Source organism: Clinocottus analis, unplaced genomic scaffold (assembly GCF_023055335.1).
Source record: "Clinocottus analis isolate CAN_PGR_092001 unplaced genomic scaffold, fCliAna1.0.p SCAF_20, whole genome shotgun sequence".
NCBI lineage: Eukaryota > Metazoa > Chordata > Actinopteri > Perciformes > Cottidae > Clinocottus > Clinocottus analis.
The window spans coordinates 2,154,404-2,179,403 of record NW_027175932.1 but is presented as its reverse complement, the minus strand read 5'-3'; the positions used below and the strand labels follow the sequence as shown (position 1 = coordinate 2,179,403).

The 25,000-nt window shown below is 41.1% G+C and overlaps 2 protein-coding genes across 12 annotated transcripts in view; both read left to right on the top strand.

Moving 5' to 3' along the window:
• The window catches only part of dgki (diacylglycerol kinase, iota), a 51,240-nt gene extending 37,334 nt beyond the window's left edge, over positions 1–13,906 (top strand). For 5 of the 11 annotated variants that reach the window (XM_068586666.1, XM_068586664.1, XM_068586665.1 and 2 more), the window contains exons 17-34: positions 250–312; positions 1,605–1,678; positions 1,821–1,932; positions 2,036–2,122; positions 2,502–2,614; positions 4,092–4,154; positions 5,543–5,643; positions 6,319–6,398; positions 6,680–6,724; positions 7,201–7,270; positions 7,413–7,453; positions 7,543–7,667; positions 7,922–7,947; positions 8,892–8,929; positions 9,036–9,183; positions 9,441–9,477; positions 9,797–9,896; positions 10,686–13,906. In XM_068586666.1, coding sequence (XP_068442767.1) covers positions 250–312; positions 1,605–1,678; positions 1,821–1,932; positions 2,036–2,122; positions 2,502–2,614; positions 4,092–4,154; positions 5,543–5,643; positions 6,319–6,398; positions 6,680–6,724; positions 7,201–7,270; positions 7,413–7,453; positions 7,543–7,667; positions 7,922–7,947; positions 8,892–8,929; positions 9,036–9,183; positions 9,441–9,477; positions 9,797–9,896; positions 10,686–10,790 — 1,428 coding nt within the window. In that variant the 3' untranslated portion in view covers positions 10,791–13,906. Of the gene's footprint in view, positions 1–249; positions 313–1,604; positions 1,679–1,820; positions 1,933–2,035; positions 2,123–2,501; positions 2,615–4,091; positions 4,155–5,542; positions 5,644–6,318; positions 6,399–6,679; positions 6,725–7,200; positions 7,271–7,412; positions 7,454–7,542; positions 7,668–7,921; positions 7,948–8,891; positions 8,930–9,035; positions 9,184–9,440; positions 9,478–9,796; positions 9,897–10,010; positions 10,219–10,663 lie in introns of those variants that run through there. The other 6 variants (XM_068586672.1, XM_068586671.1, XR_011078043.1 and 3 more) reach the window with 5 other exon arrangements.
• Positions 13,907–16,819: 2,913 nt separating this feature from the next.
• si:ch211-218c6.8 (apoptosis facilitator Bcl-2-like protein 14) lies at positions 16,820–20,428 on the top strand. The gene is made up of 7 exons (XM_068586850.1): positions 16,820–16,911; positions 18,035–18,467; positions 18,807–18,926; positions 19,038–19,114; positions 19,649–19,810; positions 19,925–20,038; positions 20,139–20,428. The coding sequence occupies exons 2-7, from the start codon at positions 18,044–18,046 to the stop codon at positions 20,181–20,183; spliced, it is 942 nt and encodes a 313-aa protein (XP_068442951.1). The 5' UTR covers positions 16,820–16,911; positions 18,035–18,043; the 3' UTR covers positions 20,184–20,428.
• The last annotated feature ends 4,572 nt before the right edge of the window (positions 20,429–25,000 follow it).

Sequence of the window (25,000 nt, the reverse complement as noted above, 5' to 3'; positions counted from 1 at the left end):
GATTAAGTCTGTTAACTTGTTTTTTAAACGAGCAACGTTCTGTAAAGAATGAGGGATGTGAGCAATAAACGATGGGTGGGAGTCTGAGAGGAAGCGCGCATGAGTTATCTCTATTTAACGAGGGAAATGTAATGAACTGTAATTCTGTTTGATTGGGTTCGCTTTTCTCTGTTTGTGTGTGTGTGTGTCGGGTGTGCGTGCGTGCGTGTGTGTGTGTGTGTGTGTGTGTGTGTTGTCGTGTCCTTCCAGGCCGCGTTCTCAGATTTCCTCCAGAGGAGCTCGAGGGATTTGTCCAAGCACGTCAGAGTGGTGGTGAGTGTTAACACACTCCATCTCTCTCTCTCTCTCTCTCTCTCTCTCTCTCTCTCTCTCTCTCTCTCTCTCTCTCTCTCTCTCTCTCTCTCTCTCTCTCTCTCCATCTGTATCGTTTTCCATGTCGACATGTCGAGGCGGCAGGTCGGCCGGGTGATTAAAAAGGCCGTCCTTCAACTCCTCTTTTAACATCCGCCGTGCTGGAGTGTCCTTCAGCGGGACATTGAATCCTTCCTGACCTCGCGTTCTCGCGTCCTTGCGTGCTCATTCAGGATTCTTGCCGCCTTTTTTCTTGATTACTCCGTTAAATTGAACATATTTAAATACCATTCTATGGTTTATTATCAGTCCAAAACACAGAGATGTTTTGTTAAACCGTCATAGAAGTTTAACAAAACATTAAAAAATATCCATGTTTCAGAAACTGGTAAAGCATTTTTGCTTTAAAAAAGTGATTATTTTTCCATAAATTGACTAATTGATTGGCTTATCGTTTAATCAAGTACTACAATATCCATGTGATTGCCTTTATTGGGATGTTCTAGTTCATTATATTATGTTTTTTCTCTTCCTCCTCAGAGGACCGCATCTGTTTACATGTCATGCGCTAACGCTAGCTAATTGAGTTAGCAAAGCTAATACTTACTACTAAGGGTTGGCAATGTTCTATATTTTTATTATATACTTTCCCTTTTTAAAAGTTATTTCTTCAAAAAAAATCTTTTGAATATTATTATTATTATTATTATTATTATTATTATTATTATTATTATTATTATTATTATTATTATCATCACTACCAGTACAACAATGAGGCTCAATAATGTGTTTTTTTAATAGTTTTTAGACACCATTAGCAATATATAAAACACAATACTAATCTACTAAACTGCTAAATACAAACAATGTTGGTTCTGGTGTTTTTTATTGGATTTATCCACAATAATAAAAATAAATAACATCACCAGAATAGATAATATTTAGCTGAAGATATATGAATAAACGTTGCTGACCACACATTATGCCTCAGGTGATCCTCCCCACTCCTCTGACGCGACCTTTGACCTGTAACTCTGCAGCGCTTCACATCAGGTTGAAGAGCTCAAACTGAGAGTAGAGAAACGGAGAACCGAGAGAGAACCTCGTAAAACCCGAAGCGAGCGAGCGGCGGATCTGAGAGTGAAAACCAGTTTGTTTTGTCGAGTAAAGTCAGAAGGAGTTCGTGCTCGAGGGCGCACATCCCGTTTAGCCAACAGCCGGTCGACGTCTAACTTTGTGTCCGTCTCCCTCAGTGCGATGGCACCGACCTCACTCCTAAGATCCAGGAGCTGAAGTTCCAGTGCATTGTGTTCCTGAACATTCCCAGGTTGGTTATGTTACACAGATACACACAGTTACGTTAAAAACATGAAGAAAAAGGCAAAATAGTGAAGTGAATCTTTCAGAATCTGTAAGAGAAAAATCTTACAAGATCAAAACCAAATCGCATATTTAAATATCTCCTCCAGGTACTGTGCCGGCACCATGCCGTGGGGAAACACGGGCGACCACCGGGACTTTGAGCCGCAGCGGCACGACGACGGCTGCATCGAGGTCATTGGCTTCACCGTGGCCTCGTTGGTGAGATGAACGCATGAATCACTCACTCATGAGTGGAGAAGAGAGAAACAATGTGGAAGGATTGAATGAAATGTTGCTGTAAATCCCACCGTTTGTCCACCAGGCGGCGCTACAGGTCGGCGGTCACGGAGAGAGGTTGCACCAGTGCAGAGAAGTCGTCCTCACTACCTTCAAGACTGTACCTGTGCAGGTGAGAAGTAATACAGTTAGGATTTAAAACGGCGTGCATATGTATATAAATGTGCACCATCAGCAAAAAAACACTCTTAATAAAAAAGTCTTTTGACTGCTTTCAAACTTTTACACATGTTTGAACGTTCTTAATTACACAACTCTAGAAAATACACAACATAGTCGTTTTTAGACATTTAAATGCAGAAAAGTTACATTATACCTTTTATAAATGTTTTTTTTATTGTGTTTTTACCTATTTTTTCGCTGTAAAAGCATGTTTATTTCCCTCAAACTGAGCTACAGGTGTATTGTATTACAACAAGGTGTGTGTGTGTGTGTGTGTGTGTGTGTGTGTGTGTGTGTGTGTGTGTGTGTGTGTGTGTGTGTGTGTGTAGGTGGACGGTGAGCCGTGTCGACTCGCTCCCTCCACCCTCCGCATCTCCCTCCGAAATCAGGCCAACATGGTCCAGAAGAGCAAGAGACGCACCTCTGTGCCCCTGCTGAACGAGTGAGTCACACATGCACACACACACACACACACACACACACACACAGATAGAGGAACTAGGCCAGCAGTGTTGTAAAAGCCCGGGTTGCACTGAGTGAGTCATACAATCTGTTTAGTGGGAGCTGACATTCACTCCTCTCCGTGTCCCACATCTCCCGTCAGAGCGCCAAAACCGCCAAATAAAAAAAGTGTGTGCGTGTGTGTGTGGTGTATGTTCGATTTAATCAAGACAAAAGCACCAGAGAGACACGCTGACATGTTACACGGTGTGGCGATGTCAGACGAGAAGGAGACGTTTATTGATTTCCATCAGGGAGGAGAGCAGGAGAAGTACTCTTGTTCCCTTTTTACTTAATTAAAAGTAGGAATACCACCCTAAAAAAACAAATACTCCCATCACAAGTAAACCTGAAATGAAGATGTTACTTAAAAAGATGGCCGCGTGGATTCAATGACACATCTAGAAGTGAAGTGATGGCTCAGCGCCTCCCTGTGTAAACACGCGCTGGCCCTTTAAGAAGAGCACTTGGCTGTTTAAACACATCTGCTTCTAACACTCCTCTATCCCTGAAGCGCTAATACTTCTCCATGTATACTTTTGTGTTTATATATATATATATGTGTGGGTCTCTTCTCTTGCACGTACGCAGTAAATAAGGAGTACTTTGTAGTTCCTGCAGTATTGTCTGCTTGATGTACTGCTGTGTCCACTTACCTCTGAGCTCTTCTTCGTCTGTTCCTCCTCTTCTTGTTGCTGCCGACACTCGTCTGTAATCTCTTTGATTGTTTATTATTTTCTTTTGTTTCCTTCTTCTCTTGTTTATTTCTTTCCTCCCCTACTTTTGTCTCCCCCCCTTTTATTTACTTTTTTTCCTCCTTGTTTCATTGTCTCATCCCTTGTTTCCTTTTCCTCTCTTCCTCTCCTTGACTCACCCACTCCCCCCCACCTCCTCTGATCCTCTCTTCCTCTTCTCTCCTCATCTTGTCTTGCTTCCTCCTTCTCTCCCCCTTCATCTACTCCTTTCCTTAACCCACTCCCTCTCTTCCTCCTCTCATTCTCTCTTCCTCCTCTCCTCCTCTCTTCCTCTCCCCACCTCTTTTCTTCCTCCCCTCTTCCTCTTCTTTCTCCTCTCACATCCTTTATTCCTCTCCTCACCTCATCTTCCGCTCTCCTCTTCTCCTCCTTTCTTCCCATCCCCTTCCTCTTCCCACCTCCTCTCCTCCTCTCTTCACCTCTCCTCTTCTTCTCCCCACCTCGTCTCCTTCTCTCATCCTCTCCTCACATTCTCGCTTCCTCTCCCCACCTCTTCTTCCGTTCTCCTTCTTTCCTCCTTCTCTCCCCTCTTCATTGACTCCTCTCTTCACCTCCTCATGTTCCTCCTCTCTTCTCTGTGTGTGTGTGTGTGTGTGTGTGTGTGTGTGTGTGTGTGTGTGTGTGTGTGTGTGTGTGTGTGTGTGTGTGTGTGTGTGGCCGTAGTATTCAGAAGGTGTGTGCAGCTGATCTGCGCCGCCTCTCTGCTCCCCCCGACTCCTTCTCTGTGTAAGTACCTGAGCCCTGTGTCACTGAATGTTCCCGTGTGTGTTTGTGCGTTTGTGAACGAGTGAGTTGTCGTCAACTTTTGTCCGTTTGTGTTTCAACCAACATTTCATTCCTCGACACTGAAAACCTGTCGCTGTTTTCATCCAAAGAACTCACATGTTGCTTCATTTCATTTAACTGCCTGTCATCTAGTTGTCTTGTCTCACACATTGTGTTGTTTTAACACGTTGTGTTGTTTTAACACGTTGTTTTTTGTCTTTTAGGGGAACTTTCATGACATAATTTGCTTGTGTGTATGTGACAAATAAACCTTTTGATTCCTTGAATTGGATCTTAGGGCTGCAGTATTTATATTTGTAATCATTTAAGTGATCAACAAGTCAGTAAAGTTTATCAACTTGTGTATAAAATGTCAAAATAGTTACAAGACTCAGAGGCAGAAAGCTTTAAATTGATTGTTATTTATGTTAAAACTTTACAATCCTCAAGCTGGAACCAGCAATAGTTTTTTTTGGATGAATTATCAAAAATATCGTAGGTTTTTAAGGTTTTTTTTAAAATTAAATTTGTGTCCTTTTTTTCTCCAAACATTAAGTCAAATATATAAAATAAATCTCTACAACTTGTGCAACAACATGAGCGCCCCCTAAGCTAACTTTGAACTTTGAATTTGTGTACCTGTTGGCTTCGAAAACTCATAGAAAGAGTGAGAGAGACAGAGTGTGTGTGTGTGTGTGTGTGTGTGTGTGTGTGTGTGTGTGAGAGAGAGAGAGAGAGAGTGAGAGAGAGAAAGAATGGCCGCATGCTGAAAGTCTCCTCACTTCTAAATGTGCGTGTGTGTCGTGTCGTTTTTCTTCCCGCTGTCGTCCTTTGACCTTGAACTTCACCTCGAGCTTATTATTCCTGCACCTCTCCTTCGTTCTCACTCGATGTCCACGCCCCCAAAATAAAAGCTGTTCTCTAAATTCTGCCTCAGCTGTGACTAAGAAGAACAAAAGCTGAGTTCAAAGTCCTTTAATTTGACTCCGTTCTGTTGCTTTACAGGTAAGATCTCGAGCCGGTCGACAGGGAGCTCTATTGCCGTGTTTCCTTGCACGTTGTTTTTGTTTTTCACCCACGTCGACATTCACAAACATTGACTTAAAAACCCGCCGCCGGCTCGCAGGAGGACGACCGAGCGCCAGTTAGACTCTTAAAACCTGAGCTCTGTGAGAAGAAAAACAGAAATTAAATGTCAATATCTTGCAAAAAAAAAAGCTGCCGAGTCTTGTTTTTGATACGTGCTGCGTGTCTGTGTGTGTGCATGCATGCATACGTGTGGTGTGTGTGTCCTTATCATTGTCTGAATTGTGTGGGTGTGTGTGTACATGCACGTTTTTTCTTTCTAGTCCTCACGCAGTTCCAGATCGTCTGCGTCTTCGAGTGAATCGGATCAGCCTCCACGAGTACGACCGCCTGCAGTACGACAAGGAGCGGCTACGAGACATCTGTAAGTGTGTGTGTGTGTTCACTTAAATAGAGAAAATGAGGCCTAAAGGCACTTGCTTATGAGTTACATTCCCATGTCTCAGCTCTCTATATAACAATGCAGCATTGTCCTCAAAGAGATATTATGTCCCTAAAGTTGAAAAAATGTCATCTGGATTGTGGAAATTCTTCATATCTCTTGTGAAAACATAACTTTCCTCATGTGGATGAACTGTTTTGGTGCTTAAAATTAGTTTACGAAAGGTCTTATGTGCACAAAAACAGTGGAATATACGAACAAATGGTAGAAACATGTAAATAAATATCTAATACCAAATGTTTTGCCTGTCACTAATGAGAGATACAATGCTCACTGCTCCTAAAGGTCAAATGTCACGTGAATAAAGTCTTTATGATAAAGTCTTGATAGTTTGAAGACTAGTTGGTGAACATAGTGGAGCGTTTAGCAGCTGGAGAGGCTGATATTTCCCTCAAGGACCTTTTAATCTGAGCTAAAAGAGAGTGAATATTAGACAAAGATTGCTCAGGTGGACGCAAACGGCGACAAATGAACATAAATAAAAGATTAAACATCTATAAATGCAGCCGCACACAGAAAAAAAGCAGCTAATCCCGGTTTAACCTACTTGTTTCAATGCATAAAGGTCTAAAGTGTGTGTTTTGTGTGTGTGTGCAGCCATCCCGGTGGGCATTGTGGTGGTGAGGGGCGACTGCGACCTGGAGACATGCCGACTGTACATCGACCGACTGCAAGAGGCAAGATCCCACCCTACCTCCATCCTTTAATACTCACCATCACCTCCATTCTCTTCGTTTTCTCCCCTCTTCATCATTATTTCATGACGCTTTCGCGGCGTTATTTATAGACGGATTGAGCGTCCGTCACCGCTGGGAGAGCTGAGCTTTCTTTTTTTTTTTGAGCTGCGTTGTCCCTCGTGGGAAGCTAACCGGGCTAACATCTGTGGACGTTTTTTTTTTTGGATGTAAATGCTTTGGCTGTTTGTTAACCTTGAAACCTGTCTTGCTGTGCTTGCTAGGACTTACACCAGGCGCCATCTACTGGCCACAGAGTGCACTATCAGGTATACCACTTTTGGGTGTCTTTCTGCAGGAAAAAGTTGGGTTTTCAAGTAATTTCTTACATCATTTACATCTAAATATGCCCTTTTTTTAACAGTACTTAGACCCTGTTTCATATATATGACTTTATAATAAGGAATTCACCTAAAAACGAGTTTAAAACAACAAATGAAATGCAGGTTTTTACAGACTGACACCCGTGTTGAGTAAATCCCTCCCATACCACACTGATAAAACATATAAACATTAATATAATAATGATATTTAATAGCTGTAGTGAGTCTCACACTAGTTTAAACTCTTGGTCCTGATTGTCTGTCTCGCTATTTATTGTTTATTAATCAATCCTCAATAATACATGTTCCTGTGTCTGGATTGCTCTCCTGCTCTTTCCCTCCTGTGTGAAGTGTTGCCTGAAGTGATGATGATGATGATGATGATGATGATGATGAAGAGTGTCTGACCTCTCTGTCTGCAGGACGAGAGCCGAGGCGTCCCCCGGACCAGTTCCACCAGTAGACTCTCTCCCAACTGGAGCTTCTTGGACTGTGAGTGACCGAGACGCAAACAGACACAAGCGTGTGTGTGTGTGTGTTTGTGTGTCTACAGTGTCATGTTGTTGTCTGCTGCTCTAAAGGAAGTGATGAACAAGCCCTTCCTGTTGTGTTGACGCATGTTTCTTCTCCGCAGCGACGTCAGCTGATCGCTTCTACCGCATCGACAAAGCTCAGGTGAGTCAGCTGCTGCTGCTGCTGCTGGGACCATGAGCTCACCTGAGCCTCTGCTGAACATCTGTGTGTGTGTGTCTGTGTGTGTGTAGGAGCACCTCCACTTTGTGACGGAGATCTGTCAGGACGAGGTGTTCATCCTGGACCACGAGGCGCCGACGGGGAACCAAGGCTCGTCCGCCGCGATGCCCGACCTGGTGGTGGAGCCGACCGCCGGGTACGTCAGCAGATATAGCTAAAAACTATATATATATATATATATATATATATATATATATATATATATATATATATATATATATATAAAGTATGTTAATAATAAAGTGCAGAACAGTTTAAAAAGAGACCAACATATAACATATAGACAACAAAAATTAGGAAACTATGAAAGACTAAAAGTCTGTTTGAAAATTAAAAGATTGAAAAAGTTTTACTTCACATTTTAATTCCTTCTGTCATTTTTATTTGCAGTGTTTCCTTGACCCCCGACGAACAAGGTAGAACACACATACACACCTCTTAAATGTATATAAACTGGTATTTCTGAGCGTATCATAACTTTAGAAACTATAATAAACGTTGTAATCATCTGTTAGTTCATTAATAAGACGAGAAACATAAGAAATGCTGGATTTCTCCATTTCTTTAGCTTCAAATCGAGCCTCGCTGTCAAAGGGTCAAAGGCCAGGCTTCCATCTGGAAGAACACTTCTTCCTCTTGCTAGATGAAATCTTAACGTCCTCTGAGGGCTTTGCAGATGTTTTTCAGAGCAGCTGTGAGTCTCTTGGTGTGTGTGTGAGGAGTTGGAGGCTTTTTCCTCCTGAATAACAAAGTCATTGTGGTTCCCGGGACTCTCCGGGTTTGAACTCACACCCGAGACTAACCCCGTTGCTGCTCATCATCCTTGCGTGACCCGGCATGTTTGTTTGTCTACTTTCAGTTTACCCTGCACAGCAAAGAGAGTGACATACACACACACACACACACACACACACACACACACACACACACACACACACACAATCTGGTCATAAAAAAATCAGATTTGAAGATGATACTGCCGAGAAATGCAAAAGCTGACTCAGTATTTTTGGGAAGCACACAGTCACACGAGTTGTGGAGTAAAATTAGATTACACACACTGATGTTGGTGCGTTTGACTAAAACTTTTAGTTACTTTGAGTTCATTTTTTGAGCAAAAATGTTCGTTCGTCTGCACAAAACACGGACAGACGGTGAAACTGAAAGCTCAAAAGAGGATAAAAGAACACAAGAAGCTACTTGTTGGTTATTAACACCTCAGAAAAATAACTTTATTCACAGTTAGTCATCGTCCCGCCGCACGGAGGGAGAGAGGTTTTGAAAAAGAGGAAGATGGCCGCCTGGTTCTGCAGCTTTAATCTCACTTGATGCTGGTGTGTGTCTGTGTGTGTGTCTCCAGCTCTGTTGACGGCTGCCAGCACCGGAGATCTGTCCATGGTAAAGTAAAATCTGTCCCATCAAATCTGCGACTCTTTCTTCGCTGTTTCACTGTAAACTATTAAATAATAAAAAAGCTGTAAACGCGTCTGCTTCCGCTCTCCAGCTGTCGGAGTGTGTGCGCCGCGGCGTCAGCTTGTTGGTGAGAGACTCCAGAGGCTGCTCGGCGCTGCACATAGCTGCTCACAGCGGACACGCCGACCTGGTGGCCTTCATTCTGCAGCAGGGTGAGACGCTGCAGGACGTGCATGCAGGTGCATGTGTGTGTGTGTGTGTGGAGGGGGGGGGGGGGTCTTAAAGGGCCGGCGCACGGCTTTCTTTCTGTCACTGTAGCCACTCGCCGAGGGAGAAGAATGTATGTTAAAGCCGTGTATAGCATGTGTTTCAAGTACTAATTTAAGATAAATAAATGTGTGTTTCCTTCAATAATCATCGTTTCTTGTAAATTTAAAAAAAATGGAAAAAAAAGAATAAAATCGAAAACCTGATTTTCTTGTTTTTTCATCTTCAGGCTCGAAGGTTCTTCTGGATTTGACCGACAGAGAGAAGTATGTCGACTACTTTTGTTTCAGTTGTGTATGTGTATGTAAATATACTGTGTGTGTGTGTGTACTTGTTATCAGATTATTGTAAAAGTCACCTGCTTTAATAGCGTGATTAATCTTTCTTTATCTGCTGTGTCTGTTTTTGATGCTTTCTGTTTCACGTCAGCAATCTTTACCTGTAAATGACGGCTGCGGTCGTTGTGACAATGTGAACGTCCTGCTTATCTGATGTGTGTGTGTGTGTGTGTGTGTGTGTGTGTGTGTGTGTGTGTGTGTGTGTGTGTGTGTGTGTGTGTGTGTGTGTGTGTGTGTGTGTGTGTAGAGGGGACACTGCCTTGCACAAAGCAGCCTCCCAGAAGCAGCATGCCGTGTGTCGGTTGCTGGTGGAGGCCGGAGCGTCGCTCGAAAAGACCAACTTTCAGGTAAACACACACACTCACACACATTCTCACACACACACGCTGTAGACACACTTCCCGTAAACGCTGCTGAGTCATACCAGGAGGAGCAGCGTGACTTGTAGATAATCCCCACAGGCCTCCGGGGTGTGTCCGTCGGTGCAGGAGGATGTCCTGACCTGACAGCGGCTGATCCGTCTCACTCTGTTTGTTTGTTTGTTGGTTTGTTTGTTGGTTCTGGATTCACCAGCTGTCAAAACACCTCCCTTTACCATCGTGTGAAAGACACGTTGGAGAAATGTGAAGGTAGCAACGTGAATAAACAGAGCGTCTGTTTCACAAGTGAGAGGAGCCTCTGCGTGGTTGAAGCTGACGGGACCCAATTATCGTCACGCTTGCATCTTGTCAATAAAGTTAATTGAAGGATCAGGATCGAGGACAACAGCTGCATTTGTGATTTTCAGAGAGAGAGAGAAAGAGAGCGAGAGAGAGAGAGAGAGAGAGAGAAAAGAGGCGGTGTTGAAGGGGTTAATGTCTGATGACCGTGATGAAGGCCGAAGGTCTCACAATAAAGTTGTTAAAGACAAAAAAACACACATGACAAGAAATGAATCCGCAACATTTGTGAGTTATTTTAAAGCAAAACGACAAAAATATTCACAGATTCTGCTTCTGTAAAGTGAGGATTCGTCTGCTTTCCTTTGTTTTCTCCTTAGTAAAGTGTTGTTGTTATTGTTGTTGTCTCAGCACGTAGTTGCAGCCCTGCGCTCCTCTCTCTCTCTGTGCCGTAGTGACCGTGTGTGTGTCCACCAGGGGAAGACGCCAGCGGACCAAGCGGAGGGCGACTCGGACCTCGCCACCTTCCTGAACGCCCAGCAGCGCACGTCTGCCCACGAGGACTTGGAGACGGCTGTCTGAGGCGCACACACACACACACGCACACCTACACACATACACACACACACACTCACAGCCGCTCTGCCTCTCTGGACACGCACACACTCGTAGTGGAGACGAGTCCGAGAGAGAAAAGTGTATAAAAGAAAAGAGCGGAGGAACTGCTTCAGCACTGCGGTGGAGATTTTACTGGTCAACTATTTATTTGTATTTATTTATTCATATTCTATTTATTGCTTGTGCTGATCGATGGAGGATGCAAAGTGCACTTTGAGCAGCCGGCGTGAGTTCTCGTGCCGTTTCTAGGAGAGCCGAACTCGTGAAAAAAAACACGTTTTTAGTTTTGTTTGTGGTCACAATTCATATTTTAAGAAAAAAGCGTTCTTTCACTCTGTAAGAAAATGTGTTGATGAGCATTTTAGACAAATATTTCTGTTGGAAACAATCAAAACGACCTAAATACTTAAGTTTTTATACTCCGTCGACCCCATAAAACCTGTGTGCCAAAGACATTACATGGATGTAGTGTCGTGTCTGCTCCCAGAGTCACAGTGCTGTGTTCTCATGAATCTGCTTTCATACCAAATGATGTAACGTTGATGTTTCCATCCTGCTGTTTCATCCACGTCACTGGGTTAGCTTCCACGTCGCTAGTTTAACATCCACGTCGCTAGTTTAACATCCATGTCGATGGGTTAGCGTCCACGCGCTAGTTTAACATCCACGTCGCTGGGTTAGAGTCCACGTCGCTGGTTTAGCTTCCACGTCGCTAGTTTAGCATCCAAGTCGCTGGTTTAGCTTCCACGTCGCTAGTTTAGCATCCAAGTCGCTGAGTTAGCGTTCACGTTGCTGGGTTAGCTTCCACGTCGCTAGTTTAGCATCCAAGTCGCTGAGTTAGCGTTCACGTTGCTGGGTTAGCTTCCACGTTGCTAGTTTAACATCCGCGTCGCTGGGTTAGCGTCCAAATATTTGATACTTTGACCTTTTTTCCGACATCTAAAAACCCGACAACTCCAACAATTACTCTTCACTTCATCTGCTCCCATTTTATAACGACGTGTTTTAAGGTGTCACATGTTCAAAGTGTTGGGAACCGGTGGTTTATTTTACTGGTTTATTTTACTGGTTTATTTCACTGGTTTAGTTCACGTGCCGGAGGGAAATCAGAGAAAACACAGTTCTCCCATTTGCCTTTAAAAAGCATTTAGTTGCCAGATTTGTTTGTATTTTGTAAGTTCTGAAAAACCCAACGAGGCCAGTATCGACCCAGTATGGAGGACCAGTATGGAGGCCCAGTATGGAGGACCAGTATGGAGGCCCAGTATGGAGGCCCAGTATGGAGGACCAGTATGGAGGCCCAGTATGGAGGCCCAGTATGGAGGCCCAGTATGCTAACTACTAACCATAACAACATGATGCAGCCAGCTGATCGTGGAGGAAAAGACTGTTTAGAAAAAGAGTCGTTTCAAAACACAAATACACATGTTACTTTTCACAGTGTGTATCTGGTACTCCTGACCCGACAAGGCGTCTCACATGCAGCATGTGTGTCTGTGTGTGTGTGTCTGTCCGTGTGTGTGTGTGTGTGTGTGTTTGTGTGTGATATGATTCCTCATTCCATATCAAACCTGACAAGAGAATCAGTCCAACAAAAACAGTATTTTCTCTGTACTGTGTGTGTGTGTGCGTGTGTGTGCGTGTGTGTGTGTGTGTGTGTGTGTGTGTGTGTGCGTGTGTGAGTGTGTGCAGCATCTATCCAAGAAGAGAACAATCTGAGCCATATTCAATGCAATATGAATAGATGAGGTCTTTTGCGTGTTTATTAATCGTTTACATTACATTAATGTTTTGAACATAGTCGTTTAGCACCGAGGAATATTGAATGTGCTTTTTTTTCTTCTTTTTTACTTCAGCGCCGGTTGTTTTCATGATTGTCTTGTTGTTTTATTCCTCCTTTTATTTTGTGTGCATGTAGATGGTTTGAACTCTTGATGTAACCTGCTATGAGCTGCACATCCGTATAGAAAGTAGTTTTTCGGGAACATTTAAAAACTTTAAAGACTCATTTAAATACTTTAAAGACTCGGTTGCCGTCGCAGACGTCTGCTCAACGTATCGAAACTCAGGCTTTATGAGTCATCGATGACATTTTAGGATTTCTTACTAATTTAAACCGACACAGGAAGTTTTATTTGACTTTTTTTAACCCAGCTGATGATTCACTGGCGAGATTTCTTCAGACACATCCTCGATGCGGCTGAAAGCTCCCGAAGATATTTAATAAATTTACCTTTTATGGTATTTTTTAGTGAAGAATTAACATTTATGCTCCACTTTTATAGTATTTATTAGCTCACCTGGTGTTGTAAACAGTTTATTTTAGTCATTTAAAGGCTAAGTCCACTGATTAGTCTAAGTCCACTGATTATACATAACATACATGAAAACAAATTAACTAATAATAACTTTATTCAAACTTAAACAGTAAAACATGTTAAAATGTTTTCTTCACATGGCTTTAATTTACACATTTCTCTCTTAATGAGCTTCTTATCTATTTGTAGTCAAACAGTTCAAAATAAAAAAGGAGAAATAAATAAATAAAAATTGACTTTTTTTCAAAAATTCATAAAAATTTCTTTTTTTTCTTCAAAATTTGATAGAATTTTTTTTTTAAAAATCGCAAATAAAATATTTAAAGTCTTAAATTCTCTACAAAAGTCAATCTGAGTAAACTCACTTGACTAAAATCCACATGTCAGCGTCTGGGACTTGATGTTTCCCGCGTTGACGCTGCAGAGCTTCTGCGACTGCGCCTTGAAGACTCATAAGCTCCGCCCCCTTCCTCCGGTCGTGTCTCATGGTTTGTTTCTGCATGGCGTTCTCCTCCTTCCTGCCCTCAGGCTTTACTATCCTTTCACGGCATAACAGGTGGCATTATTGTTGTTTATTCTAGTTTTTAAATGATTTCTACCTGAGTTCCTCTTGAGTTGGATGCGTGGTTTTCTTTTGCTTTTTGTATTTCTTATTTTTCTGCTGCTGCTCATGATGCTGATGCTGAGGATGATGAGGATGGGATTACTTGAAGTTTGTTGTTTTTATTTTATTCATTTGTTAAAAGAAGATGTGACGCAGTAGTTTGGCCTCTGACATTATTTCCTGTTTGTTTGAGTTGAACTTACTGTGTGTTTCCTCTCCAGCCAAAAACACTTAAATTCACTTTTTAATTCAAACATTTGGACGTAAAGACGCCGTAAAGTGAGCAGGTACAATGTCTTCAGTTCACCTGTCCCACACACAATACTACATAATGTATGTAAAGTATATAAAGTACATCAAAATGATTTAAAATATGTCAACAAGGTATTTCGGGTCGACAGACGAGAAGCAGGACGGTCATCTTTGGACCAGATTTCATGGCAACCAGTCTAAGAGTTCACATTTCAGCCTCTTGGTGGCGCTAGAGGGAAAGGTCACATGACCCCCAAACTCAAGAGGGTTCATCCTCTGGGGACCACGAACGTCTTTGCAAAGTTTCACGGCAATTCATCAAATAGTCGTTTTGATTTTTTGTTTTTTGCACGGCTAAAAATATCACAAATACAATCAGATATTAATCACTGGACATCTTTTCTTTTTTTTAAATATTATATATTATTATTTATTGTGTGTTATCAATGAGATTGTCAACAGCGACACCACACATATCTAAAAATAAACAACTCACAGCTCCTGTAAAGGTGGATTTAAATAGATTTGGGGTATTTTTCTCACTCTGGAGTCATTACGTTGTGTTTGTTTTACTCACCCTTTGGCGCCAGTCCGGTGGAGTCAACTCCCTCTGACTGTTTTTAACTGCATGTGGAAGTTAACACAGAAACCATCAACCTCTGGACTTCAATATTTAAATAAAACACTCAGAATCACACAGAAGGAAGTAATCAAGGTAAAAGAAAGAAGTTTAAACTAAAACAACCTTATTTTTTAAATGTTATATCGTGTTTCAAGTTTGAAACGTTGCCTTTAAACATCTGAAGTGCTTTTAGCTTTTTATTATTATGTATTATTCTATCCTTTAATCGTCATCAGTGGTTGATTCAGGGTGTGTTGACTGCTCGTGACTTTACTGCCAGTAAATAAAACACTTTTACATTTTACACTTTAAACGTTTCACGGCTCAAACCCGATGACGTCACCGTCATTTACCTGCCTGCTAAGCTAAAACTTGCCGGATCCTTTTTTTTTCACTCTGAAACAGGAAGTGACCTCTGACCCCGTGTCGCTGAGTTCAATAACCTCCGGAATGTGACGCGGCACTGGCGGGTTTCTCGGCCGCTCGTGAAGTCAAACACGAGCTCCTTGCTGCGGGCCGCGCCGGTTCTCTCGTGGCGGTTTTTTCCCTCGAGCACTTGAAGGAGGTTTTTTGTCCGAGAGGAATTTAGGTTAAAGTTCATTCTTCAAAAGCTGTTTGCTCGACTTCAAGTTCCGGACTTCATCAACCGTTTAAACCGGAAGAATCCGTAGCCATACTATTGCAGATAAAATATGTCGGCTGACTTTTTTTCAGTATTTAGATTATGATGCAAGTTTACTGGGTTAATAAATAAAATCCAAAATAAAAAGTCATGATGAAAAAATAAAACATTTTGACTTTTTGTCTCCTAACTTTGACTTTCCTTCTTAAAATCTTGACTTTCCTTCTCATAATCTCGATTTTTTTTTTAATCCTAATTTTGACTTTTTGTCTCATAATTTTGACTTTCCTTCTCATAATTGTAACATTTTGAATCCTAAGTTTGACTTTCCGCCATATGATTTTGGGCTTTTGTCTCATCATTTTTGTCTTTTTCTCTCAAAACTTCCACTTTCCCGTCTTATAAAATTGACTTTTAATCTCATGATTTTGAGTATTTCATCTTATACCTCTGATCTAATAAACCAAAAGTATTTTTTCTTATCATTACTTCCATCTTTCTTTCTTCTTCTAACTGGTGTAAATGGGCGTTTTCTAGATCAGCAGTTCCCAACCTTTTCACTTGTGACCTTTAAAAAGACATAAAGTCTTGCAACCGTTCATCACTGATGAGTCGTGGTAAACCTGTGTGTGTGTTTGTGTGTGTGTGTTGTCATGAGTCATCAGCAGTCCTCATGTCCATGGTTATTTAGAAACGTGTCACTTCCTGCCTGAGGAATCACATGTCTCATTTACCTCAAAACAAGATCCGCTTGAGTTGTTTTTAAATGTTTGTGAAGATTTCAGACAGCGATGAAGTCGTGGATTCTCTTGTCACGGGCCCAACATGCTTTCATCTAAATTAAATGTCCCCGCGAATGTAAACTTCCTTGTTCTTTCTTTTAGTTTGTAATTTACCGGTTTCCCCTTTTCTTTCCTGTTGCAACGTTACTGCCAAAATGAAAGTATTTTGATGTTGAACAAGGTTATTATCTCACTGACGCACCATCCAAAACAAAAGAAAAAGGCTTTTGTGAGTCAACACAAAAAAGTTCTGGAAGTTTCCATCACAAAGAAGAAAAAAGTCCCCACCTATTTACTTTGGGATGAATTCTGTGGACTCTTAAAATGTTTACGGGAAGAAGAAAAACAAGAAATGTGTGTATGTGTGTAAATAAATATAAATATATACATTTGAGAGGCATAATGACAAAGCATGCCAGTTTGTACAGTTGTAACAACATTTGAGTAACTTATCATTTTAGAATAAATAAAGTTGAAACTTTTTATTTGCTGCATCGGTTTCACTTTCAGTTTGAGATTGTTTATATTTTTGTTAGAAACAAAACTTTTAACTGAAAATAAATAAATCATATTTTTTATTTAAGTGATCACACTTTAAAAAAAAAAAAGTATAAAAAGATATATGCTGATTTTAAACAGAAAGACTACGAAGAAGAGCAGATATGCACTTTCTGTCACATTGACGTTCTCTGACAGGAGCCTGCGTCATTACGTCATTGCGTCACAGGATGGAGCACGCACGAGCACGTCGTCTACTTTGGACCCGGCGAGTCTTTAAATTAGACGAAGGAAGAGCCATTGACGGCAGAGACTATACACTACAGTCCACTATACTCGGTACTGCTACTTGGAGTCCGTTTGTGTTTATTTTTACTCGACTGGACCGTAAGTACTCTCATTTATTACGTTTTTTAAATATTATACATACATTAAAGTAGTTTAAAGTACATTTCCTGGTTAGTTTTGTACTTTTCAGTCTTACCTAAAATGTCTTTTATGATTTAAAAATGCTGTGTTACAGTTAAATAACTTACTTTTTGATTCCACGATGTATTTAGTTGTGTTTTAGTACAGAACAAGTGGTTGTTAATAAGTTAATTAAAGAGTCAAGTCTCGACATGAACTAACGTTAAAGAAGTTTCCTGGTTACCGCTGTTCGCCGCGAGAGGGCGATGAACAGCGACCTGAGTCTAAAAATGACTTAAAATGAAGATAAAACCTGATGAAGACATGAACAGAGATCCGATCAGTCATATTGTTTTTGCTATTCAGTATGAAAAGAGGTTTATTTCACAATTGCGTCAAAACATATTACAAGAAAATACAGTCAGCAGAAATATATATTCAACAGGATAAAGCAATCAACCGGAAATTATTTAGTAATCGATTAATTATTTGTCATTTCTCAGGCTTAAAAATCCAAACTTTCACTCAAATGTGAGGATTTGCTTGTTTTTAAAATCATAACATTAATAATTCTGAGCTTTTGATTGTAACTCATGATCAATAAAGCTTTATAAAGACATCATTTTATGTTATTATTCACTATTATCTTACGTTTTATGAACAAAAATGACTAATTAATGAAGGTTTCAACTGAAATAGACCAAGAGATTATGATAATGTATGAACATTTTTGGTATAATTATTAACCTATATCGATATAGTTAACATTGCCTGTTGTTAACAATACTCTCATCTGAGAACCAACCTTTCTGTGGGATTAACAGACTAATATAAATAGTAATAACTAAACAGCATCACACTAAACAGAAGGCATAAAGACGCTCCTCGTGATTTAAATTGAATGTACCTTTTATTTAACCTCTTTGAGTTTCACACACATCATTATGTATTCTGACTTTTTCCTTTTTGAAGTTAAAAAAAAACGCATAAAAGTAACAATTTATTAAGAACACATTCACGATTAACGCTAGAAATTTATGATTTTTTAGTTTAATCTCATATTCAAAAATATTTTTTCCTCTTTTCTTTTCATAATCAATAGTAAACTGTCATGGCGAACGGACACGTGCAAATCCACGACCCCTTGTCCACCCCCAACGGGGGCACCGACCCCAAACCCCCGTCGGACCCGGACAGCATGGAGGACTCTGTGGAGTTCCGGCTGCTGATGGCCTTCGCCAAGAGGAGGCTGCCGCAGAGGGAAGGACCGGCTGCGACGGCCGGAGGAGACGCCGACGACGCGGAGAGCGAGTCGTCCCCCCTGCAGACGCCGGACAAGACCGACATGGAGGAAGAGGAGGAGAAGAAGACGAGGAGGAAGAAAAAGAAGAAGAGACTGAGCTTGAATCGATTGAGACGGAACATTTTTAGTTGCATCAAACCTCAGACTGAAGACGGAAAAACGCCGACGACGGTGGAGGCGTCGCCCGACGCCGACGACCGATGTGGACCGATGAGCGCCGCCTTCTTCCGCGGTGAGTCACTTCATCATCGAGCTCTTCATCATATTTAATACGAGATATTATAACGTAGTCCATTTTGGGCATGAAACAGTCAAATTTAATCAAATGTGTATTAAAGTTACTTCACGCCAACGTTCAAATACATTTTTCAGCTTTTTAAAGAGCGTTTAATGTTTCTGTAAACAAGCATCCGCAGGTTCCCCATGTGGTTCTCGTGGTTCTCGTGATTCCTGTGGTTCTTTGACGTAACAGATCGTGTGATGACTTGTTTTCATTCTTTGGGAGAGTCTGATTTAAATACCGCCTGAAACTTTTCGCTATGCTCAGACTTGTTTTTTTGATTTCTTTCAGAAGCAGCAGAAGAAGAGAAGGAGGAAGAGGAGGAGTTGAAAGAGACGGCCAATAGACTGACGAAGATCGCTGATGAAATCCCGTTCACGCCTCCAGACGTAGAGGCAGACTCTCCAGACGGTGAGGCTTTTTTTTCTTTCTTGTCTTTAAGGATTCTTCATGGTTTTGTACGTCGTGGCCCTTTAAATCTTTAACCCTCTAACTCTCTCACTCCGCTTGTTGTTTCTTTAGATGAAAATGGAGATGAGAACGTGGAGAAGATGATCGGTCTTCTGCTGCGAGCCGCCGGAGACCAACTGAACGAGGCGGTAAGAAACCACGACTTCATCTCTTCATCTCCATTCACTCGATCACCTGACTATTTACAGGAAGTCGTTCATGTTTATGACCTCATATCGGTTCAGGCGCCCGTCAGCCACCGTATCTAATAAGTCTAGAGTTCACAAAGATGATAGATATTAATATGAGCAATTAAATATTATATTCATCAGATATGTGTCAGTTTATGAACTGAAAGTAGTGAAATTGTTCCACATTTCTGCTCTAAAACATCATATTTTTGTGACATTTTTACTTTCTATCTAACTATAAAATGAAGTGAAAAAGACACACAACTACTACAAAAACATACTAAACAATTAAAAGAAACAAAATGACTACAAAGAGACACAAAACAACAACTTACTCCCATAGTATACACATAATAATGGATATATGCACACAATGCTGACAAGTTGAAGCTCATGTATCAACAGATATATTAAATATTATAATAATATTTCAGTTGTTTCGTTTGTTTACCAGTAAACGAGCCCTGTAGTAAAGTTTCCTGGTGTCTTTAGGAGCTGAAGGACGCTGCGATCGCCTCGGAGCTGTTCTGGAACTACGGCTTCTTCCGGGTGCTGATGACGACGCTGCTCACCAGGATGGGCCTCCAGAGCCGCCGGCCCGAGTCCCCGGGGCCCAAAGCGTCGCCCAAGACGCAGATCGCCGTCGCCTGTGAGGTGAGAGCAACTTCACGGCGTTCCTACGGTCACGGACACCTGGACAACGGTTACTTCAAGGCCAGAAGTTGTGTAAAAGTCGCGTGAACGTGTGATGTTCATGTGTTCATGCAGGTCACCACTCGGCTGGCGGCCGTCGCCTCGCTGCCCAGGAACCGGCTGCTGGACCACGGAGCTCGATACCTGCAGCACTACTACTCCTCCTGGGCTCAGCAGCAGGGCGGATACGTACGTGAAGCACTAATAATAATATTAATAATAACAACGATTAATATCCTCATTGGACCCGGACATCTTCTTGTAATAATCACGTTTCCCTCTTGAACAGGAGGAAGCTTTTTACAGCGACGGAGAAGACGAAGAGGAGCAGTGACATACCTCAGATTCACACGAAACGGGTTTTTTTCTCATTAATTATTATTATGTGACGAGGAGCCAAAGACGCAACGACTTTAGTCTGTGATTCATATTTAAAACATGAATTATAATAATTATAATTGTGTTTTTTCAGGGAAATGTAGAGTTGCTGAGTTATTTTACATCTGCACAATGTCTGCTAGAGATTGGTGGACACAAAATAAATTAAAATATAATAATAAAAAAAAACATGAATAGAAATATATATATATATTTTATTCATGTTTTTATTTGCACTTCAGGAAATAAATTTAATGTTTTCTTGGTTGTTTCTGAGGGATGCATCAAGTTGTTCATCTGTTTAAAAAACATGTGTGTGTGTGTGTGTGTGTGTGTAAATTTTGCTACGCATAAATGACTGTAATGAATTGTATTCATTATAATAAAATGTGCCTTTTTTTCAAGTGATTTTCACTGATGTAGTCATGTTTTCTTTTACGATATTCAAAAATTGTATTCTATAGTTTATTATTATAGTAAATAAATATACTTTGGGAATATAAACCAGTGAATAATAAATTAAGGACATTATGTTTAAAGGCTGCAAAGGTAAATGTTGGCTGTGCATGCGGGGAAAGTATTATTTAAATTTAGTAACTGCATTGTTAAAATGTCCTTCCTGTTTGTGACAGACATTATAAAGCACAATGTAGTTTCTGGAGAATTAAAAAAATAATGCATTTATGGGCCTTGACCACCGCCTTGTGGTCAAATGAGGAACTGCATTCTACTGACCGAGCAGTCTTGAACCCCATTCAAATGTTTTATAATTAATTTCCTTTTTCGACTATTTAATTTTCTAATTATTTTCTTAATGTTTCACCAAACAACACGTTCTTGTATTAGTTATTGTGAATAATTCGGCATATAAATTAAATCCGTAACAGCATTTTGCTTTGATTAAATATTAATTTAGAGATTTGTTCTACTGTTAATTATTTAATCATTTTGCATAATAAGCAACAGGCCAGTCCGAAACAAAAGTTAGAGCTCAATTTGTACGTGGGGTTGTAAATGATTAAATTTACGCCGAATCAAAGACCACAGTCCCATTAAGTCATTAACTTATTTGAATCGTGTTGTAAACGTGAATCTGCTTCCTAACATTAAAATAATCTTTAAAGTCGCCTTTTTCTAAACGGAGTTTGGCGTGCGCTTCTTTTCCACAACGTGACGCCGCCGCTGATCGGTGTCTCGCAATGAAATGAGATCCAACCTGTTCCCCCACACGCCTAAGACTGCCTCAACCTGCTTCACCCACCACAAACACCTGCGCCCGAGAGGAGGACGCGGCTCACCAGTCGGTGTCACCGGTGACGTCTTGTCGGTCACTTCTTCAAGACAGCCGCAGGTGTATCAGGGAGTGAGACATCATGTTCAACGTCGCGCACCACCAGGGTCGGAAATACGTCCCCATGCGCTCCTCGGTCACGGATGAGTCTCCGTTAACCGTGCGCACTGTGTACGTCAACAGATCCGCGGGCGCAACGAGCGAGACGCCGGAGGCCACTTGGCCGCCTCCCGGTGCCAATTTGCGGATCTCCAAAACCGGTAAAGGCGCAGCGGTCATGAAAGCGGTCCGGACGCACCTTCCTCCTCCCCCGGAGGCCGCTTGGAGCGAGAGAGGGCGCGGGGAGGTGAAGCCGAGCTCACCGAGGAGCCTCAGGGGGATGGACGGGCACAGCGGGGGGCCGCCGCGGGCCCGCAGGAGAGGCTTCAGACCCCCCGACGTGAGGACCATCTTCTCCCCCGGAGAGAGGGACCCCAGGGTGAGACAGGAGTCCGGGGAGGGACACTCCTTCGTGGCCGGAGGCGAGGACACCTGGTGTGACGTGTGCTGCAAGTACATCTTCCAGCAGGGTGTCACCTGTGCAGGTGAGTCTGGAGTGATGGGTGTTGGAGGGACTCATGCAGGGTGTGTGGGTTCAACTTATGAGGAAATGTTCCATCCAGTGGCTTCAAATTGACATTTTTTTAAGGCAAAACTCAACAAAACATTCCGTTTTCCTTTTTTTAGCATAGTATTGGTCATTTATACATTAAATAAATGATCAATTGCACTATGTTTGAGTGTAAATCTATTAATATCTTGGAGCAGAGGTCCTCACTGAGCTCATGTGTGTGGGTTTATATTGACATTAATAAGTATTTATACTCTCAGAGATACATATTACCTGTTACAGGTACATTTGACAGTTTATGTCATTTATTAAGTTAAACACATCATACATTTGTTGGTTTCAGCTTCTTAAATGTGTATTTGCCGCCTTTTTTAATCATCTAAAGATGAAAGTAATTCTTAGTTTCAACCCTACAATCATTCAACTTAAAGGCACAGTCGTTACATAACAATAATATATGGTAAAAAAAAAGTTTTTTTTCTGGGAAATATGATATAAATAATACTTCTATTGACGTATAAATGAATGTTTTGGGCTTTCTGGAGTCAGAAAAGTCCTCTCGCTCACATTTTGATGGTCCGTTTGAGGAAAACTCATAAATCATTTGAACAATCCGGATCAGAGTGGCATCGGTACAGATTTCGGCAGCTTCCTCACGTGTGTGTGTGACGCCAGCGAGCCGGGCTGCAGGAATGCAGCAATGCAGACGGACCGGTTCAGGCACCAGGAGGACACACTGGACCTCTGGGTCAACACACAATGAGAGGAAGAGCAGAGAGAGAGACGCTTGTTACTGTTGTTAGGAGACTCACACGGGTTTCAACGTTCAACCTTTCCTACTTCCTACTTCCTACTTCCTTCTCCTCTTTCCATGTTTAAAGTGAAGCAGCGTCTCAGTCAGTGTGACAGCTCCTCATGAGACTCACAAAGAGGTTTTATTCTTTTAATATTGATTTGACACGAAGACGACTCAAAGTACACACGACAGTTAATCACACTATTCATCTAACGTAGCTTTATACTGTACAACAACAACAACAACAACATGACGACAAAACAACTACCAAGAGAGACTAAAATACCACAAAGAGACACTAAACTACTACAAAGAGACACTAAACTACTAGAAAGAGACACTAAAATACCACAAAGAGACACTAAACTACTACAAAGAGACACTAAACTACTAGAAAGAGACACTAAACTACTACAAAGAGACACTAAACTACTAGAAAGAGACACTCAACTACTACTAAAAGACACAAAACTCCTAAAAAAAAAAACAACTACAAAGAGACACAACCCAACGACTAAAGGAGACTAAACATCTCCTGTGGAGGTTGTGTGTCTGTTGTTGGCTCCATTGTCTCATCAGTTGTGTAGAAAATATTAAACTGTAAAACAAAGCAACTTCTTCCTCTTTTGTCCTCTTGACCTCGTTTTGTTGACACAATATTTCTACACAACGAGCTCTGTGTCTCCGTCAGGTTCTCCAGCAGCGCGGTGACTGTGTGTGTGGCGAGTGTGTGTCGAGTGTGTGTGTTCTGGTTTAAAATGCCCTTCAGGCCGTTAGAGGCCGTTACTCATCTGCACTGGTTCACTGGTTCTCTGGTTCACTGGTTCACTGGTTCACTGGTTGACTCATTACTGGGAACCAGTCACTCAGAAGTCAGACAGCAGCAACAGTGCTGGTATTTATATTAAAGATTAATTTCTGGTGCTGCACGCAGGTTGAGCTGATGCGTTACTTCAATACACGTGGAATTTATGGTGGATTTAATTAATGTGTTAGTCCTGAATACACAACATATTCATGTTTAAAATAACCTAAACAAAGAAAAAGAAACAAAACAACTACGAAGAGACAGAAAACTACAACTTAAAGAAACTAAACTACAACTAAAAGAAACAAAACTACAACTTAAAGAAACAAAACTACAACTTAAAGAAACAAAACTACAACTTAAAGAAACAAAACTACAACTAAAAGAAACTAAACTACAACTTAAAGAAACAAAACTACAACTTAAAGAAACAAAACTACAACTTAAAGAAACAAAACTACAACTTAAAGAAAGAAAACAACAACTAAAAGACACAATATTAGTAGTATTCATTGGTTTGTGTACTCTGTGGAGTTGTCGTCAGGTCTCTGGTGGACAAACTGTGTGACAGAAACATGTTTGTGAGACTTTTCTTATTCAACCGTCTGAAACTATTAAACAATACTAATTAAAAATACTAATTATTTAAAGAAGAAGCAAAACTTCACGTTAGAGAAGAATATTAAACAAATTAAAGAATTTTACATTTTCAAATAATCGACTCATCGTTTCAGCTGCGACGTCATTTGGAATTAAAGCGTTCAGATAAAAATAGATAGTAAAAGTACCTTCAATGTGTACTTTAGTACACGTAAAAGTACTTCATGACAGGATGAAAACCCAGAAAGAGAATTAATGTATTCAGGGTGAAGTGGGTCAGCTCTCTCTCTCTCTCTCTCTCTCTCTCTCTCTCTCTCTCTCTCTCTCTCTCTCTCTCTCTCTCTCTCTCTCTCTCTCTCTCTCTCTCTCTCTCTCTCTCTCTCTCTCTCTCTCTCTCTCTCTCTCTCGTAACAGAAACCTCAAGGCTTTGTCTGATGAGGTTTAATGTTGCAGCGTGTGTGTGTGTGTGTGTGTGTGTGTGTGTGTGTGTGTGTGTGTGTGTGTGTGTGTGTGTGTGTGTGTGTGTGACAGAGATATACGTATAATAACACAAACTATAAATTATCTGCACTTTATATTTGTTTGAATCAGATTCTGCAGATTATCGACATTTTAAAGATTTTTACTCGTTTCATGTCACTTAAATCATTTTATATTGCAGCGAAAAG

Coding starts and splice junctions, on each gene's coding strand:
- si:ch211-218c6.8 (XM_068586850.1), top strand. CDS start 18,044: ATGGCGAACGGACACGTGCAAATCCACGACCCCTTGTCCACCCCCAAC. Junction 19,115..19,648: donor GAGACCAACTGAACGAGGCG/GTAAGAAACCAC, acceptor TGGTGTCTTTAG/GAGCTGAAGGACGCTGCGAT. Junction 19,811..19,924: donor AGATCGCCGTCGCCTGTGAG/GTGAGAGCAACT, acceptor GTGTTCATGCAG/GTCACCACTCGGCTGGCGGC.